We start from the raw sequence: 21,308 nt of genomic DNA, 5'->3' as shown, positions 1-21,308 counted from the left end.
CGAATTTTCAAGTAACAAGAAATCAAACAATGCATCAATTCAATAGAAATCAATCAAAGCTCTGATACCACTGATGGGTTTGAGCCATAAGAACTATCTTATGTGCACATGCAAACCCTAATGCTTGGATCTAGGTTTCTCTAATTGAACATGCATTGTATCCAAGGCTTACAATTCTAGATCTAGTGTAAACAATTGAATCATATCATATATAAAACAGATCTAGAATAATACCTTAGGTTGCTTGCTTGAAACTTATTGTTCTTGGAGCTTAGAGTCACAATTGTCACTCCTCTAATAGCTTACAAACACCAAGTAGCAAGAGGATGATCTTGAGAGAGAGAGAGAGAGAGAGGGGAGGGTAAGAAAGCGGCTCTAGGGTTTCTTGACTTTCATGAATGCCGATTTCCCTCACCCAAGGGATCTATTTATATTATGAGCTACTATGGTTTCACCCTTAACCCTAATTGAATAACTTAGGCCCTAAGCAATCCAAAGATCCTCCTAGATATTAGGCTTGGACGATTTTAAGGTCTCCCAACCCTAAAATACATCCACCCTTATATCCATAAGGATACATAGACCAAAACACAACTATCACACATTTGACAGTTTATGCCCCTTTATTCAATTAACCTTTTTAAGTCACCAAATTAATTCTCAATTAATATATGACTTATATCTATCAAATAATAATATAATAACAATAATATCTCTTCTCTCTTTACAAATAATCATGTCAAGTTGCTAAGGTGAAGGCAACCCAAAAGGACCATGCACAACCGGGTCAAGTACTTACCAAATATAGTTACAGCCTTAGACGCTAATCCAACAGTAATATCCATTTCTAGTAATTATCTCTTTTAGGGATAATGTTAACTTACCAATTAAGAAAGGATAATTATCATATTTAAATGGATAAGCCATAAAAAAGGGAAAGTCAATCCTATAAGGAACCGCCCCCTCTTATATCGAATTAACCCTTATCTCGATATCTATCTTACTTGAATGTCGTCTTCCTTTCGGTTTGTGCAAACTCTCAACAATCCCTCCTCTTAAGTTGTTCGACTTTTGACAAAGAGAAAAGGAAGAAAAGACTTGGTCTCATTGCTTGGATCAAACTTTTGGGGTGTGACTTCATTAGAGAGGTATTGGTTTAGACCTTCAGATAATCTAAGACAAAAGACCAATTTGGTTTCTACTTCATCTGAAATAAAGTTTTATAAACAATTAATACTTCTACTTTTAATTTTTGTTGCTAAAAGTTCACTAGAACAAGATCCATGGTGGATTATGATGATTAAAATTTTGTTTGTTATTTCTTTCGTTGATATGTGCTCAAAAATCATAATAACTGAACACACTTGATGTTAAGGAATTCATAATAATTCTTTGTTTGTACGAAGATATGAATTTTGAAAGCCATCGACCAAATAGTAAAAGAAAATTAATGCTTCAAAGTGTTGGTATTGAGTTGATAAATATATAGTTCTTATTTTAATAGGCATGTCTTTTTGGTAGGTGTCATAATTTGAATTTCCTTTTCTTGTTTATAGAAAAGGAGCATTAGAATACACATAAATAAGATAATGAAATTGATCATGCTCTTTTGGAATTCATACACATAAGGTGATCTTGGTTTAGGATTTGTTTTTGTAGAGGTGATCAATTTGAACCTGTATCACAAAACCGTAAGAAACAAATTCAACCAACTAGTATGTAACAGAGGAAATCATATATACAAGTGTAGCTAACTAGTACCTTGTAACAGCTAAGAAATTTGTCTCTTTTTTTCTTCAATGTTGGTGTCAGCAAATCTTTTTCCCCTTCAAAGGTTTTTTCTTCCACAATAACGCCCTTAATATGTTCAAAACCTCTTAGCTACACAAAACCAAACTACATTTAGTTAGAAAATATATATGTTGAGATGGAAAAAATTACAAGGTAGAGCAGTACCTTGTTTCTTTGTGCCGTAGATTTTAGTTCACATAGGATGTAATCTTGTAGCTGAGTGAGGGTGCAGAGGCTGGAGAAGCAATTCTTGTGGCCATTTTTATGTCCCCATCTCTCTACATGTTCTTTGTTAGGTACCACTACCGCCACCAATGATGACTTGAAACTATCCCCGTACACCCATATCTAAAACCACCACACGGTCACATATATACTTTCCAAATACTAACACTGTAAGTACTAAAACAAATGAAGATGAATGATGATAATGATTACATCTTCAACGATGGGAGTGATGCCATAAACTTTCTCTAGATGCTCAAGTGCAACATACTCTCCCTGTGACAACTTTATCAAATGTTTCTTCCTATCAATAATTTTCACTGCTCCATTAGGTAATATCTCCCCTATGTCACCTGATAAGAACATCCACAATGTAAGTAATATAAGAGTTGAATATGGTGATGACTATGATTGAATAGAAGTTGAATGGAGTATGAGTAATGAAATTTTAATGATCATCAAATGGTTTAATAGAAGTAATAAAATGGTGATTAGGATTGAATAGTTGTTTAATCGATTTTGGTTGTTAAAAGTAAAGTTGTATAAGTATTTAATGGATGATGTGTTTATGGTGTAGCAATCCATTTAACTCTATAGAATTCAACATATTGCTGATGTCATGCTCTCTCTCTCTCTCTCTCTATATATATATATATATATATATATATATATATATATATATATATATATATATAATATCAATCCTTGCAACATACACATATAGATAATCAAATTTACAAGCCTAGTAAGAAGTTAAACCTGTATGAAACCACCCATCTACCATCACCTCATTTGTCAACTCTGGATTCTTGTAGTATCCGGCAAAACAAGATTTCCCCCTGACACATATTTCACCTCGTGGAGGATATGCCAAAGGATCGTAACCCATATCTGCAACTTCTTCAAGACGTAACTCGGTGTATACAAAAGGAGGACCAACACTCCCCACCATTGACATTTCGTATGGATATGCAACTGCAGCTAAACCACAAGTCTCTGTCAACCCTGTCACAACAAACACTTATTATTATTAGGCTGCTACTATACGTACCCTGTCACTCACATAAATTGCCAAATTATAGGGGTACACACGTTCACCCACTTATACAGGGGTACACGAAATAACTGGAAGGTACATATAGAATTAGCCTATTATTAATAATATGCATGCAAATAATATTACATCTCATCATCAAACTACACATACCATATCCCTGTAGTACAAAAGCACATGATGTGACCCTCAAGAACTCTTCCACCTCGGGGCTTAAAGGGGCTCCTCCAGATACAATAAGACGTATCCTACCACCCAGTCTATTCCTAATCTGAAAGAAAACAATCATCTTTAAATTCATTTTTCGTTTAGCCAGGAAAATACATTTACATAACTGAAGGATTCAGATAAACGTTCAAAATTTGGAGTAGAAAATAAATGAAACCTTTCTGAACGCCAACATATCTGCAAATGGTGATGCATAATTTTGCTTATAACCTGATTTTAACCATCCAAGCTTGCTGCAAATCAACAGGAATATCAAAACCTACAGTAAATTCACAAAAACCAATTGTGTGGACAAAATCATTTATTGATAGATTACTGATTATATAGAATGTCAAATATTTTCCTCCGCCTTGGATTAAGTTCTTCTAGTCCTTTCAACACACCTAAAAGACGACTATAAGTGATCAGTAAGAAACTATGGAGTAAAAAAACATGATTAGGAAAACCGCAAAAAGGTTTCGTTTAGACCCAAATTTCTACACCTTCATAAATTCTTTCCAAAACACGAGGTACCCCAGCCAAAAATGTTGGTTTCAGTTCAATCATATCATCTTGTATAGCATTTATATCCTTCAAAAGATAACATTCAGATTATCAAGTAACACACACAAACACACACACACACACATATATCAGATTTTACCCCATGATAGAAGCCAACAGAAGCACCCATATGAAAAAAGTATTCTTCAATCATACGGTCAAGGATATGTGCGAGAGGTAGAAAGGATAAATAAACATCATCTACAGTCATCTATCATATAAGGTTCCGTAGTCATGAGCCAGAAAAAAGCATGAATATATATGAAAGCAGCAAGCCAAAGGATAAATGATCAAGTAAGTCATCATGAAGATGTCTTCATACCTTTTCCTCAAATTGTTTCATAAAAAGATCGACCCCAAATATAGTTGTTGTAGCATTTTCATGTGTTAATATAACACCTTTTGGATCTCCATTGGTGCCACTTGTGTACATAATTGTACATATGTTAGATGGCTGAGGTGTTTGTAGCTCCGATGGATGTTGGCTACCCTACTCGATCAACATCATAGAAAAAAGTTGAATTTAATTACTCAAATCATAAGCATATATATCTTGATGGAGAAACATGATGTTATGAGAGTTGGCGAACCATATGAAGGAAGTCATTCCATGAGAAAGATTTTATTCCAATGGAATCTGCCTTTTCCTTTTCCTCATCTTCCATGGAAGTGAAGCAAACAATCACTGCATTTAAACAGGGTTCAAAGAAATTGATTCGGTTGTCACTGCATGCATGCATGCAATTCCATATATTTACAAGGTTTTCTCACCCTTGAGACGTCGAGTATGTGTACATTCAGGATCCAGTAGCTGCCAAATTAAGCAGAGCGCTTAGTTATTTAGCACATAAGCTGACGCACTAATATATTTTAAGGAAAAACTAAGCTTTGCCTAAGTTCTCACCTGTTTAACCTTTTTATCTTGGACAAAAACAATATCAACTTCAGCATGCTCTAAAATATAGTTTACTGCCCCTGCCCCTGTTGGATATATATTTACAGAAATCCAATCAAGATCAAAGGAAGGGAGGGTTTTAGGTTAATTTATAATTAAGTGAAAAGGGAAGAAAGAAAAGTCCGGTTTTAATGAAGCAAGTTTTACCAAGGGTATCATATAGAGGTACACAAATGATGCTCTGGGCATTGCAAGCCTATATTCATTCACGTAGTCATGTAACATATAATTAATGCATAAACAGATCATGGTAAAATTACGAATCGAGTTGAAAACTGACCTCCATTGCTATAATCCACTGAGGGCAATTTGATCCATAAATTCCAACTTTACAACCCTATTATTCACATACAGCTTGTTGTTACAAATCAACAATTGTACAAACAAGGTTAAGTTTCTTAAATATTAAAAAAAAAGTTGTGAGAATTCTTTAGACCAAGCATAGCAAGTCAATTTAGAAAATTATATATATATATATATATATATATATATATATATATATATATATATATATATATATATATAAATCAAATTACATATGTATAGTTGTAACATATATATGCTTACAGATTGGACTCCAGAAGCCCTAATGGCATAGGAAACATGCAGAACTTCCTCATATACAGTCTTGTAAGTTTTCCAAATGTATGGACCCCACTGAAAGATTAAAATACATGTTAATGATACGAATAACACAACATGAAAAAATCAAAGCAAATAACATAATTAATTAAAAGAAGAAGAAACAGGCGTAGTTTGGGTTGTACCTTGCCATCAACGACTTCACGCCATCCAAGCATCCTGTTGTCAGGATACTTGTCAACAGAAGACCTGCATGCATATTGGAGGTTAATTATAAAAGATTCATGATAAAGATACAACATAGGAGTTTTTTTGCAAAAATAGATTGCTTTTTAAATTATTTTGAACAAGTATGTTTGTTTGAAAAACCTTTGTAAAAGTAGGCTAGTTTTTAGACTGGCCCACATTTCTAACATTTCTATTGATCTAACAGTAAATAATGTGAGAACATAAAAATAATATATTTATGTTATTATTCTGTAATAAATGTTGTATATATGTATTGTTGAAGTAATTCTAATATAAATATTAATGTTTTACTATTCATATATTCATTAAAATGCTATTATTCTATTATAAATTTATGTATGTGCATTTTTGAAGTAAATTTTAATTATAGTTTTAACCTATGAATATTCATTTATTTCTTGTTGAACAATGACATAAAAATGTGGATACAAAAATCACTGCAGCATAATAACATAAAAATAGAGTTTTTACGTTCTCACATTCTTTACTATTTTTATTTGAACTATTCTCTCTCTCTCTCTCTCTCTCTCTCTCTCTCTCTCTCTTCGTGTGTTTGTGTGTGTGTATATATATATATATATATATATATATATATATATATATATATATATATATATATATGGGAAAAATGAATATACCCTTAAAGATATATAAGCCTAAGTACCCAAACTCACCATACTACATTGTTTTGTGTCATATATATACATGCTAATTGTTAAATATTCTTAGAATTCAACTTCTAACTTGATTTACTTCCAAAATTTTTATAAATTTCACATTTATCTTCTTCTTACATGATTTTCATTTCCAACTATAATATATATAGCCTAGTAATTGTTCGGCAAAAAAATGTGCTATAAGAGGAAGATAATAGTTAAATTTCGAAAGTCATCAAAGTAAATCAAGTTAGGGATTGAAGTTTAATAACATTTTAATAAGTGCATCTAACAAAACGACTAATTATGATGGGTTTGTGTAGCTAAGCTTATATACCCTTAAGGGTATATATATATATATATATATATATATATATATATATATATATATATATATATATATATATATATATATATATATATATTTCAACACTAACACGTTACCATTCCAACATTTTAAATTTTATTTTTATTTTTTGTTTTCCTCTTTTATGATCGAAAACTCCAAATTTTACCTCTTTTAGATTAATATTTGTTTACATCTATGATATATATGTTTTAACTAACAAATTATATATATTTTCATTTTTAACCCTAATATGTTACAACTTCAGTAGTTTTATCTTATTTTTTGTTTACCTCTTTTATTATACAAAACTCCAAATTTTAACTTTATTATATATTATAGATAATTTACTTTATTTAAAATATATAATTTATGTATTATTTTTAACAAAATAAATCTTAAAATATATCTTATCAATACCTTTAAATACATAAAACTCATAAATAAAAGATCTATTAAAACCATATTATTATACCAAGTAAACGTTAAATTATAATATTAATTAAATACTAACTTATAAAATTTGAAAGGGTGATTTTTCTTTCATTATGGTTTAGTTCGTAAATTGAAAAAAAATTTAGTATGAAATGTATAGTCTAAAATTTTAAAAAATTCACGCATATATATATATATATATATATATATATATATATATATATATATATATATATATATATATATATATATATATATATATATATATATATATATATAAATAAAAGTTCAAATGAAAACCCCTAAATGTTAAGAACCCTAAGAACCCCTAACTTAAACTACAAAATAAGATCTGAGTTATTTTTTGGGTAAATTACACCAATCGTCCCTCGTGTAGGTGCTAGAAAGCACGTTTAGTCCCTATTTTCAAAAATTAACTCGGATCATCCCTCGTTTGATTAATAGTTGCACGCTTCATCCCTCATAAGTTTAAATTTGCAAGCTTCATCCCTTACGAGTTATAAAATGACTATTATGCCCTTTTGTATTTATTTTCCAATTAATTTAAATGTTATAATAAATATTACTAATTTAAAAATAAAAGAAAAAACCCAAACATCCCTACCACCCTACCCCCCCCCCCCCCCACCTTCCTTTTGCTCATCTCTCTTCCTCCATCTTCTGTTAATTCTTGCAAAACCACAGATCCACCAGTTCCGACCAACCACCACCGGAGCACACCCCTTAAAGTCAAAATTTGGTCACTTTTTTTGTAGCCTCCCGTATTCATAGAACCATCAACCATTTTTTTCCTGAACACCGCCTTTAACAGGAACCACTTCACCGGTAACACCGGTTGCCCATCAGGGAACCCAACCTCTACACCACCTGTTTCTAACCTCCACATCACCGAAAATAGCAACCGTTGTTGCAACCACCCTCGAAAATTGTCGCCTTCAAATGCCACCTCTTAACAATCAAACTTGCTGTTGAATACCGACAACCATTTCTGAATCTCACCTTCACCAAAACCGCCTAGAACTGCCACGAAATTAGGGCCTGAAAACCATATCAAACACCGCATGGAATGTGATCCCCTCTCCGTCTTCGTCGTCAATTGAGAAGATTTGGGTTCGATATGAGCTTGCTTCTCCGATCTGAATCTCCCTCTTCTTCGATTTACAAGTTTAGGGTTCATATTTTGAGATTTGAATGATGACTAGTGCTGGTTACTGTTGGATTAGTGTCTAAGTCCATAACTATTTTGGTATGTACTTGACCCGATGGTGCATGGTCCTTTTGGGTTGCCTTCACCAAAGCAACTTGATTGGAGAAATGAATAAAGAGAGAGAGGATAATATGATTTATTAATATGTTATAAGAATAATATATTAAAGGAGAAATCATATTTGTTTAATTAATATTGGTCAATAATTAATTAAGAATTAATTTTGTGATCAAGTGTAATTAATTAAACTAGAGGGGCTGATTTGTAATTATGTGATAGTTACAAAATAAGGTAAGAATTATCTTATAAGTATGGTGAACGAATTTAAGGTTGGAAAGCCTTAGAATTCGAGTATGATAAGGATTCAAGGATTATCTTATTGGTTGCTTAAATGGATGATCAACTAGATAAGGATAATGACTGAAACCCTATCTCTACACCTATATAAACAACCCCTAGGTCATGAATTCGTGTATCCCTTCCCAAGAAGTCTTAGAAACGAATTCTAACCTCCCTCCTCTCTCTATATACCTTCTCCACTTGCTTATGGTGTTTGTAAGCCATTAGAGGAGTGACACTTGTGACTCTCAGCTTTCCAAGGTCAATTCAAGGAGGAATTGGATTGTTATTGCTATATAACAATCAAGGTATGTTCTTAAACCTATTTACATGTGAATTCTGATTTCCATATGCTAGAATTAGGGTTCAAGTCTTGGATTCAAAGTATGTACAATAGAGAAACCTAGATCCGAGCTTTAGGGTTTGTATGAGCACATAGGATGTCTTATGCCCAAAACCCATCAGTTACAGGAGGTGATAGCGGTGATAGATGGAGGTGTCGGATATTAGAAAGAGGATAATGAAGAGAGAGAACGTGTGTGTGGCGGAGATGAACGATCGAATTCAAAGAAGAAGATGAAGAAAGGAAATTGGGGAAAGAGAAGGGGTGGCTTGGTGGAGTCGCCCGGAGAAGTCGCCGGAGTAATGAAGTCGGCAAAAGGTGTCGTCGGAGTTGCGATTGTGGGTGGTGATCGTGGATACGAGGTGTTTCGAAGAAGAAAGGGGTTTGGGAGACGAGTTATGAATGTCTGCTTAGGGCCCCGATTTCTTTTTAAAAGTTTTTTTAATAAATAAATAATTAATAATTACAAAAAAATAGAAAATAGATAAAAATAAATAAATAAATAAATAAGGGCAAAATGGTCTTTTTATGCCAAGAGGGACGAAGTGTGCAACTTTTAACCAAACGAGGGATGTTCAGAGTTAATTTTTGAAAATAGGGACTAAACATGCTTTCTGGCACCTGCACGAGGGACGATTGGTGTAATTATTTTTTTGCATCCAAACACTCCCACTCAGCTCAAACACAAACACTCTATCTATCATCATCAACTACCACCATTGCTGCCACCTACCGTCGCCACCACCTACCGGCGTCGCCACCTACCATCGCCACCACCTACCGACGTCAGTTCCAGCCATCATCCACATCATATACCAGCATCATCTTTTTCTCCTCATTTTTTTGGTGAAACACCACCAGATCTACATCAGATCTGGTGTCCTCTATCTTTTTTTCTCTCGATCTCCATGAAAGACCACCTGGTCCACCACCACCTCTACCAACCTTAGATGTATGTCTTCAACCTCCAAAATCCTTTGTTTTCAACAGATCTGAAGTGGTTCCATCCAAATCTATGATCTTCGACGTTAGATCTATGATCTCCGACGTTAGATCTATGATTTCCGACAGTAGATCTATGATTTTAGCTTATGGATCTATGATTTATGCCTTCAGATCTACGATTTCTGACGAGATTGACGGACTAGATTTGAGATTGATGTCAACGGCCACCATAACTACTGTCTTTCCGCTCTGGTGTAGCTCCGCCAACTCAACTCCATTTTTTTTCTCTCTGATCTTTAGTAAAACAAAACCATATTTGCATCAGGTATGTTAAACATAGTTTTTTTTATTCTTTCTGTTAAGTTGTAATTTAATGTTCTAATTTCTCATTTATTGTTTACTTTTGTTAAACATAGTTTTTTCTACTATTAAGTTGTTAATCCATGTTTATTATGTTGTTTTTATAATGTTTGCATCAAGTTTTTATTCACTTTATGTTTTATTGTTGTTAAGTTATGAATTGAATTTAAAATGTGTGTTATTATGTTAGTGTTTTCTCAAATAATATGAATTTTAATTTTTTTAAGCTTTGAACTGTGATGTTTTCATGTTTTAACTATTGTTTAGTTCTATTTAAGTTAGTTACTGTGAATGTGTGAATTAATATGTTTTTATGTTATAAATACAATGAACGAGAGTCCTAAACTGATTATAAAATTGTGAATGAGAGTTCTGCAAAACTTTATTAAACTGTGAATTTATATGGTGCACACATGTATCTGATTAATTTTGTATATTAAACTATGAATTGTGTATTACGTTGTAAATTTTATTCACGACTTAATATATTAAATTCACTATTTAATACATATAAATGTCTTCATATATTAACTCTTAAATATAAGTTTTAATTTGAAAATATGACTATAAATATAATTTTTTTGTCTTAAATTGTGAATTTATTATATTAAGCTGTGAATTTTGTATATTAAACTGTGAATTGTCTGTATTAAGAGTCTTAAATCGATATAATTTTTGTGAATTTATATTTTTTGTATTAAACTGTAAATTTATTGTAATAAACTATAAATTTTACGTTTAAGCTATGTTTTTTGTATTTTAAACTTTGAATTAATAGCATTAAGTTGTGAATATTGATCTAAATTGTGAATTTCACTATATTAAACTGTGAGTTTTTTTATATTAAACTGTGATTTTTGTATTTAAAAGTATGACTTGACTGCATTAAACTATGAATTTCTGTTTAAACTGTGAATTTCTGCATTTTGCAGTGAATTTTTTGTTATATGTGTTAGAATATGAATGATTTATCTATAATTTTTTTTAATTTTCTTATGAATATTATTTTTTTACTGTATAAATTTGTAAAAATCCATTAGTTTTTATAATTGTTTTGCATTAAATTCAAAACGATTTAATTAATAGGCTTTATTAGACTGTGAATGTAATATTTAAATTGTTAATTCTTGACTTTATTTACAGATCTGATTTGGAAAAAATGACAACTACTATATTGATAAAGGTGGTTGGTGACGGCATGTGGTGGTAGAGTTTGATTTTTTGATTTATTTGAATTAGTGAATTATTGTAAAACAATTTTTATTAAGTTATAAATTTTTTTGCATTAAACTGTAAAATGACTGTGTAAATCTGTATTTTATATAAGTTTTGTGTTAAAATATGAGAGCATATATGGATGAAAATATTAGAGTGTAAAAATTATAAGTGTGCTCTTTTCATACCAAAAGACAAAAAAAAATTAGGATTTTAATATGTTTAATAAGAGTATCGTGTACATATTACTAATTAATTAAGGTTCTTAGGATTCTTAATCTTTTATAGTTCTCATTTGAACCACTCTATATATATATATATATATATATATATATATGTATATATATATATATATACATATATATATATATATATATATATATATATACATATATATATATATATATATATATATATATATATATCCTTTATGAATGTATATTATGGACGTTTCCGATTATAAATTTTCAATATTTCAGGCATTTTGGACTATAAAAATGTATTTCGGATATTTCAAACTATATGTATCGAACATTTCGGAATAAATATATTCTCACATTCACTAGGACCCCTGATGTTGATGTGCAAAATTCGATATCAAAACTTTCAAAAATAATTAAAAACATGTATTTTAAACAAAAATTGGAACATATGGTGTCATAGTCGAAAAATACAAAAATGTTATGTCTTTTGTGCCGTTGAACAAAAATAAAAAGGTCACCATTGGACATAGATGGAAAAACGATGGTCAGTGTTAAAAAAACAATGCATTTTCAATTTTTTTTTCAAAGGAAAATACATTTTTTAAAGTTATTTAATTTGTAAAATTACTTTTCTAATTATAACATAGTTTTTCTTTTTTTTTTTTTTCTTTTTTTTTTGTTATATTTCTAACAAGTTATATCATTAGGAATATATTTTGGATATTTTGGATTATAAATTAAAAACATTTCATAGGTTTCAGACATTTCATTGATCTTGTATTAATAGTGTTGTGTATTTCTAGTTAGTAATGAGATATATTTGATTATTGAATTTGTTAAAAATACTACATAAATTGTAACTATATATTTTAAGTAAATTAATTATATGTAACTAATAACAAGAGTAAAATTTGATGTTTTCAAAATAATAAAGTAGGTAAACAAAAAAAAAAAAAAAAAAACTTCAAGGAATAAAATTATAACACAGGAAGGTTACAAATGTAATATATATAATTTGTTAGTTAGAAATGTTAGAAATAAAGGGGTGTTTGGGATATCTTTTTGAAAGGGAAAAAAACTTTTGGAAAAAGATAACATACAAAAAATGTTTGGAAAAAGCTTCTTGAAAGCTTCTTTTGGGTTTTTTAAAAAGGGAAAGTCAGGAAAACCTGATTTTTTGGAACTTTTCCCAAAAGTTCTTTTGCCCTTTGAAAAGATACCCCAAACACGTGTTATCAAGGTTAGAATTGTTAAGAACGGTGGGTCATACTAAAAACCAACCTATTTCTTCAGATACTTTTCAAACAAACCTATTTCTACGACCCTAGTTTTACAAAAACCTCTACAAAGTAGTTATTGAGGAGACAATGTTTGGCAACAATGTTTGGAACTTGGAAGAAGAAATAAAATAATACCTGAAAACATCCCAAGTAGTATTCAAATGAGAATCATCAAGTGGTGGGAAACAATGTTTGGCAAGAAGATTACGGTAGACAGGACCAACAGATGGATCATGACCACCGGCACCTTTTCTTCCAGATTCCTCCACCTTCACAGAAAACTGTTTATCCATCTCTCGTCTAGCTAGCTAGCTAGCTACTCACTTAGTTGCTTATGATCAGTATCCAGCTTCGGGATCCGCTAAAACACAAAGAAATACTGTAGATAGTTGGGATTCGATACCAACAAACCAATTAAATTAAAGAAGGCGAGTACGTACTATGACTGAAATGAAAAAGAGATGCATGTGGTGTTGGTTGGTATGACGAATTTAAGTAAAGCAAATTAATGCATTTAACCTCCTGTGGCCTACCTACAATGGTCCCATCCTATGTATATACAGTAACGCTATATATGCATACATACATATATATACTTGACTACTTGTACATTTCCAACGGGGATAATTATAATGCAGTTATATATGGAGTATAGTGTGATAAACACATGTATGCAACATGTTTTTTCTGGTCTCTGAAGACGCCATTCATTCCACAACGAAACAACCACAAGAATAAATAGTTACAACATCAAAAAGATAACCCCATCATGCATGTCACCAACAACTAAGAATAAATCAACTTATTGCTCGATTCAAATGAATATCCATATTTGTTTCCTCACCCTTTTGTTTTTAGACTTTGAACAAGCTCTTTCTTATTAAGTCGAGTGGGGTATAAATGCTAAAACCAAGCAGTCTGGCAGGTTGATTTAAATGAGGAGTCGATTAACATATCCCAGGAATGGCAGAATAATATATATATATATATATATATATATATATATATATATATATATATATATATATATATATATATATATATATATATATATATATATATATATATATATATATATATATATATATATATACTAGTTGTGAAACCCGTATATTATACGGGTTGATTAAAACAAAATATTAAATAGAAACGATTAAATGAGAAGTTTATTTGAATTCGAAATTTGAAATAAATAAAAATTATGAGAAAAAAACATGCAAAAAATAAATAAATTAAAATTATTATTTAGTTATCAGACCCGTATACTAAACAGGTTAATTATAACAAAATGTTAAAAACAAAGGTTTAAACTGTAAATTTATTTGAAATTAAAATTGAAATTTAAAATTTAAAATTTGAAATTAATATCATTATGGTAGGTTTAATTTATGGAAACCAATTAATAATATATTAGATATGGAAAATGAAATAAATGACAAGTGGAAAATAAATATATTTTAAATTATGACAAAATGACATGTGGCAAATTGAATGAGAGAAGGACATGTGGCAAAATCATTCTTATTTATTAGGGTATATATATATATATATATATATATATATATATATATATATATATATATATATATATAGTGGCGAGTCTAGAACAGAAAACCACATGGTTCACTAATGCTTTTATAGTAAATTGTCTATATAAATTCAAAGATTTTATTGGTAAGATATGTGAAGTCAATAAAATTCATGCCAAATTTAAGCTTTTAAAACATTTCAAATACTCAAAGTTATTACAAAAAGGTTTCCAAAATAGTTTATATCAGAGTATCCCAGAAATCCAAAGCAAAATACGAGGAAGTGTACGGTCACGCATTCGCCTTCCCACGATCATCAGAGGTACCTATAACAAAATCAACAACTGTAAGCCCGAAACTTAGTGAGTTTCCCCCAAAGTACCAACGACATATAATCATAATCATATCATATGAACAAACCGAACAGCCAAGCATCTCGAGTCTACAGTGTGACTGGTCCGCCTGCATCAAGCCTTCAGTCCACCAGTCCACTCTCTGAGTCTACAGTCTGACTAGACTGCCCATGTCGGGCCTTCAGTCTATCTGGCCCACTCTCTGAGCCTCGGCACGTCTGGACCGCCCTCTCGGGGCCTTCAGCCTATCCGGACCGCTCGTCGGGCCTTCGCCTGACTATGTGCCCTCCTGGGTCTGCAGTCTATCCGGTGCGCCCTGGGTATGTTGGCCTACAGCACAAAGTAGAACCCGCCTCAACCCAACCTCAATCAAACAACCATGTGCACATATAACAGATAATCACATAACAGTCCATAGACAAACAAACCGATCTTGCAGATCATATAGCATAGCAACATCCTAACCAGGATACTGACCTAACCGGTTACTAACATAGTCTCATCCTATATACCAGGATACCGAACTAAACGAGGCCACTAAACATAATACCGTCCTAATTACCAGGACGCCCATCTAACAGATCAATAAGCATATCAAACAAATACTAGTATACAATCCGAGAAAGGGCCGGCCTTGGTGCCTTAGACCCTGTTGATATAGTGAGGATAACTCACCTCGCAATGCCGACCTGAACTGAAGTATCAACTCCCGAATCGCTATCTCACCGGAAAATCCCGAACTATCACATGATAAATACCAAGTCATTACACAACATAACAACATTGGCTAAGGGTCCACTCAATCCATCATGTCTAATTTTTTTATTGGGCCAAGGCCCAATTCCAAGTCCATAACCTTGAAAGTCTTTATGCAAGGCCCATTATTGGGCCAATTTACTAGATTCGGCCCAACTTCATTGTTGGGCCTAACCCCATGATCCACTATCACTAAAACTCGTCCAAAACATATCTACTTAGAAAGTCCAGCAAGGCCTAGACCCTACTAGCCCAAACCCAAAACCTAAAACACCAAAAGTCCACAGAAGGCGTACGCTGGGCGTACCCCAAGGCTACGCAGGGCGTACACGGGTCTCGCATTGACTGGAAAACTAGGTCATTGACTTAGTATGTTAGGCGTACAAAACCTTACGCTGGACGTACACAGGGTTTCACCAAAACCCTAATAAGTGCTTAATGGCTTAAGCACTTAAGCCCAAACTCCAGATCCAGTGACCAAATATGCATAGGACTCATAAAGTTTCGAACTTTATCACTTTGGACGTCCAAAAAGCTCTTAATCCAAGGTCTTAATCCATTAAGACCCTTCAACTACATGCATGGGACATATTAAGCCATTGGAACCTCATTTTTATCACTTAAGACCTCTTCAAGGTCCAGAAAGGACAACTTATCTCGTCCAAAATGCATCATGCACCATATTGGGGATTTTGGGACAAGAAATGGTTCCATAATGCTAGAAATGCTAGATCTATGACCTACAAGCACAAAGTTTGAAGCTTTTTACCTTCTGGAGCTTATAGGGCAAAACACAACTTCAGATCTACGAACCAATCTCCTTCTTCAAGTATTTGTTGTAATGGCTTCACCTTCAAGAGCTCAAAATACCCACCAACTCACTCTCACACATAAGAACTTGGGTTTGGGGATGTTTTTGGAAGATGGTGGCTCAGAAGGAGGAGAGAATATCAGCCATAAGGATGTTTATATAGCCCCCAACCCAAGATATTAGGGTTTCCTTCTGTTATGAGTACGCCCAGCGTATTAGGGCGCGCCCTAGTACGCTCAACATACCCTTATGTACGCGCAGCGTACTCCTCCTGGTCCCAAAATTACAATTTAGCCCTTAGGCTCTTCATAACTTTACCCTTCCATCCCTAGGGACTACAAATGACAAAACTTGGGATGTTACAAGATAGGTTCTAAATTTTTCCTAATGTAGGTAAAAAAAAAAAGCTAGAAAAATTAGGTAGGTCATTGGACCCACCTTCCATGTGAATAGCCTGGCCTATATCTCTCTCTCTCTCTCTCTCTATATATATATATATATATATATATATATATATATATATATATATATATATATATATATATATATATATATAGAGAGAGAGAGAGAGAGAGAGCAAGGTTCAAATATGGATTGACATGTATTGTGCAGACGTGTGGACAATGCTATTATGTGAGAATGACAAATAAAATATGTTGTTTAATAATATAAATACGTTTAATCTTACATAACTGTTGTTATTATCATATATCTTACTAATTAAATCGTTTATAAGGTTATTATAGACTTATTATTATTATTCTCATTCTGTCAGAATTTTGTCAGAGTGTTTATTGAATTGTATTCTATAAGAATGAAAATAAGTGAAAAACGATGTGTGAGCACAACAATGAAAAAGAATTAGTGATAATTCATGAAAATGACGATAGTTGTGTAAGGTTGAACGTATTCAAATTACTAAACACTACTAGAAAAACAGCCTTTTACGACGCTCATTGCACGTCGTAAAAGGCTCAGACGACGCGCAAATGCGCGTCAAGGAAGGCCCTGTCATAAAGAGAGACGACGCGCTTTTGCGCGTCGTCTATAGACGACGCGCATTTATGACACTCATTTACGACGTACAATTACGACGCGCGTTTACGACACGCAATGCGTATCAAGGAAGGCCCTGTCATAAAAGAAGACGACACGCTTTCGTGTGTCGTAACCTTACGACGCGCATGTTAATGACACGCAATGCGTATCAAGAAAGCCCCTGTCAAGAAAGGCCATGTCATAAATGAATATGACACACATTTTTGCGTATCATAATTTTAAATGTATAAAAAAATATATTATTTATATATTTACTTACTTTCAAATTAAATTTGTATTTAATGTTTCATAATAGAAAATAAAATACCATATACAAAAAATAAAATCCATTGAATAAATCTAATGTCATACAATTCTATTTCTTACAATATATAAATTTGCATCTAATCTACTATGTACATCAAATTCCAACTAAGTAAAGTTGCATCTTCCCTTTCATAATTCTTTAAGACTAATGCTCCAAACAGTTGATTATATGGATAAGCAGTTGTACATTGGCCCATCTCACTCAATAATGACTTAGCCAAATTCAACTCCAAGTCTTTATTGCATTTTGCTGATAATGCTGCAAGATTTAAATCAAGTGGCTTCATTTTGCTGATTTTGTTCTTCAAGTATCTGTCATCAGTTAGAAATTTAGAATACAATTTCATATGTAAAGACTTCTAGTCTGATGTACATTTAAGTTTTTATATTTGTAATATGGATTGTTATGAAAGTAATTTATTCCATCAAATAAGTAAGATAAACATACTTGACATAAAAGTCAATGATGGTGTCATTCACAAATGTGTCTGGTAGCAGCAAATCAACGTCTCTCTTACTAATGGAAACAGCATCAACATCCTCTTTTGGATATATAACTTCTTCAAAAGGCTGGTCAAAGCTGCAAGCATCCAATGAAATATAAAATCCAAGAATCGGATAAGGGCAAAACAGTCATATTTATTAATTTAACAAAAGGGTTGTTAAAGTTAACACAAGGATCAAAATTGATATGAAACTTTGCCAAAAGAAATCTTTTTGCACTTACTTGGGAAAATACTTTGTAAAAGGCTTCAGCTTCATCATAAGGTTGTTGTAGGAGATCATACACCAGTCTCTGAATAACCACCCTTTTCAAGGATGCATCAGCAGGTGGAAACCAATCCGTATTTAGCTGAGTCACATATTCACAAACAACAGCTCACTTATATTATTAATTTTTACATAAATGGTCCATGTCCTTACAAAGTGGACACTTTTTGTGATTTTAAATGGATTAAAATTAATCGGGGCTTGCTCCAAGAAAAGTTCTACATAATGGAGCAAGAATAAACCACAGTCGAATGAATTCGGCTGCTGTGGTAACTGCAAAAACAACACAAAATTCAGATTTTAGAATTTAATACAAATTCACGATTTTGCCCTCGTATATTTTTCCTTTCCATTTCTCAAATAATTTTGAAACATTATTTATCCAGATGATACCTCAAGTGAAATAAAGCGTAGATTATCGAATCTTGATGATATATCTTTAGATGCCTCCTACTGCCTCCCTTTCCACTCTTCTTTCAGATAGCTAGAATGGCATATTTAAAGGTTTATAATTTAAAAATAAAATAAAATGTTTATATAATAAAAAAAATGTTACCTTTGCATAAGACCTTTCAAACCAGTATGACTACCTCTGATAGGATCCATATGCAGAACACATGGCACTTTAATCAACTCAGTTACATCTTCTTCATCTATAAACCAGATTATAACATTAGAAAAAAGGGATAACCATGCCTCATAAAATACTTGAAGATGTCAAAGAGAAATGACAGATATACCCTTGTATTTCGCAACTTCCCCAAGATGACACATCACAATAAGACTCCAATGATAGCTGTCAAACAACAGAAATAATTGTCAACTGTTCAAATGAAATGTATAGAAAGCAAACTGTTTTCCAACTTACTTGTAAATTACAGGAATAAAGACAAAGTCTTTCTCAAAAAGATTAACTTTTCATGTCCACTTTCTTACGTGTTGAAAAGCTGTTTTCCCTTCAAGGGCATCTAGAGGTTCTTTTTCTGGGTCAGCTAGCTTCCGGAAGAAAAAAACTATTGAAAAAATGAAACCTCTGTCTCTCTTCAGGCCTGATTTTGTTCTTCAAGTATCTATCATCAGTTAGAAAGTTAGAATAAAATTTCATATGTAATGACTTCTAGTCTGATGTACATTTAAGTTTTTATATTTGTAAAATGGATTGTTATGAAAGTAATTCATTCCATCAAATAAGTAAGGTAAACATACTTGACATAAAAGTCAATGATAGTGTCATTGACAAACTTTTTTTTGCATTTTTAGACATACTTGACATCAAATAAGTAAGGTAAAAATATGCACTCAACTTTTAGGATAAACTATATGTAATTAGATTTACCATATGTAATCAACTGTCCCCATAAATCTGGAGTGAAAAGATGTTGCTAAGGGTTCTCCATATTCATCTCTTGTCAAACGTGTCGCCTGAAAAAAAAAATCATAACCAACTCATATAGAAACTGTAAATTACATAATTACACTGAAGCACAAACAAAATTTAAAAAGATAAAAAGGAAATTAGAGAAAATAATAAACTTACAGGAACTCCATGATATGCACTTTTGAGTTTTAGTTTGTGTTTAAGGTAAGTTGAGTGTTTTGTTCCTGTTGCTAACCTTATTTCTTCTTTATTCCACCTTTTAAAAAAGGACTCATGTAAATGGGACAAATACTACAAAATGCAATTTCTTATATATGTGCAAAAGACGTAAATGTCCTTGTTCTCATTATCAAAAATAGTTGGACAGTGAAGAAGCTTTCTAAGGCAATTTTCGATGAGGGGGAGGGGAGGGCATTTACATCTTTTGCACAGATAAGAGGTGAAAAAATAATTGGATTAACAGACCTAGAAGAATAATAATTACTATGACACTGAAATGTTGGGTAATGTAATGGACAATTCTGCCCACATATTTTTTTGCGTTCATGGTGTTGGATGTTTAACTGAGAAGAAAAATTAAATAAATCAATAAACATAAAATATTAAACATTGATATTCATCATAGATTCATAGTAAATAAAACTCTGCATCTAAAAAAAAAAAAAAAAAAAAAAAAAAAAAAAAAAAAAAAAAAAAAACTCTGATGAAGCTATGAACTGATACATTGCACTCTGAAAAAAAATATGAATAGATGAGGACACACAAATGTTTAAGTGAAATAAAATATAGATTGGTTAAATTCTTTATAATATATATTTAAATACAATGTATAGGTTTAACTCTACTTTATACATACTATCAAAAAAACAATATAATCATATTTAATTTAATACCTGAGGCATACTATTAAAATCTCCACCAAGTATAATTGGTATATTGCCCCATGTCTCCAAAAGTCTATGAGCCTTTGCAAGAAATAATCGTACCTTATTGGTCAAAAAAAAGTCAAATGTGTCAAAATTTGCTCAAACTGTATGATTATGTTAAACAATACACTTTTTTAATCATTTTTATAATAATAATAATAATAATAATAATAATAATAATAATAATAATAATAATAATAATAATAATAATAATAATAATAATTTTGTTAAGTACCTGACCGAGCTTAATATCCCCACGACTTGGGTTAAAAAACACATGTATATTTCCAACCAATATGCTTCGATGTGTCCTATAAATATGCAAAATAATTAAATTATGCAAAAAAAACATTTAGGCTTAAAGAACAAAAACTAGTAAGTAGTAACTGATAACTTACTTTAGATTTTCAGTGTCATCAACATGTGTTTGACACCCATTCAT

At 31.7% G+C, this 21,308-nt stretch overlaps 2 protein-coding genes across 2 annotated transcripts; both read right to left on the bottom strand.

Moving 5' to 3' along the window:
- Positions 1-1,447: 1,447 nt before the first annotated feature.
- Positions 1,448-13,437, bottom strand: LOC111904771 (long chain acyl-CoA synthetase 1). The gene is made up of 19 exons (XM_023900493.3): positions 13,113-13,437; positions 5,564-5,627; positions 5,364-5,453; positions 5,077-5,133; positions 4,944-4,992; positions 4,746-4,822; positions 4,613-4,652; positions 4,432-4,526; positions 4,164-4,331; positions 3,942-4,052; positions 3,781-3,868; positions 3,615-3,681; positions 3,456-3,531; positions 3,224-3,341; positions 2,776-3,021; positions 2,230-2,369; positions 1,957-2,139; positions 1,762-1,881; positions 1,448-1,676 (listed from the first exon to the last, which is right to left on the bottom strand). The coding sequence occupies exons 1-19, from the start codon at positions 13,268-13,270 to the stop codon at positions 1,641-1,643; spliced, it is 1,983 nt and encodes a 660-aa protein (XP_023756261.1). The 5' UTR covers positions 13,271-13,437; the 3' UTR covers positions 1,448-1,640.
- A 4,928-nt stretch (positions 13,438-18,365) lies between these two features.
- Positions 18,366-21,308, bottom strand: LOC111913635 (probable ubiquitin-like-specific protease 2B). Its single transcript, XM_052767805.1, is given in 16 exon segments — positions 18,366-18,644; positions 18,716-18,835; positions 18,956-19,046; positions 19,119-19,215; positions 19,303-19,358; positions 19,431-19,576; positions 19,578-19,632; positions 19,769-19,803; positions 19,913-19,984; positions 20,031-20,039; positions 20,100-20,196; positions 20,406-20,503; positions 20,549-20,590; positions 20,834-20,926; positions 21,102-21,177; positions 21,265-21,308. Coding segments are annotated over 16 exon segments (1,410 nt in total).

This window comes from Lactuca sativa, chromosome 9, assembly GCF_002870075.4.
Source record: "Lactuca sativa cultivar Salinas chromosome 9, Lsat_Salinas_v11, whole genome shotgun sequence".
Lineage (NCBI taxonomy): Eukaryota > Viridiplantae > Streptophyta > Magnoliopsida > Asterales > Asteraceae > Lactuca > Lactuca sativa.
Note: the sequence above shows the minus strand (reverse complement) of the source record. Positions and strands in the feature narration are given on the sequence as shown.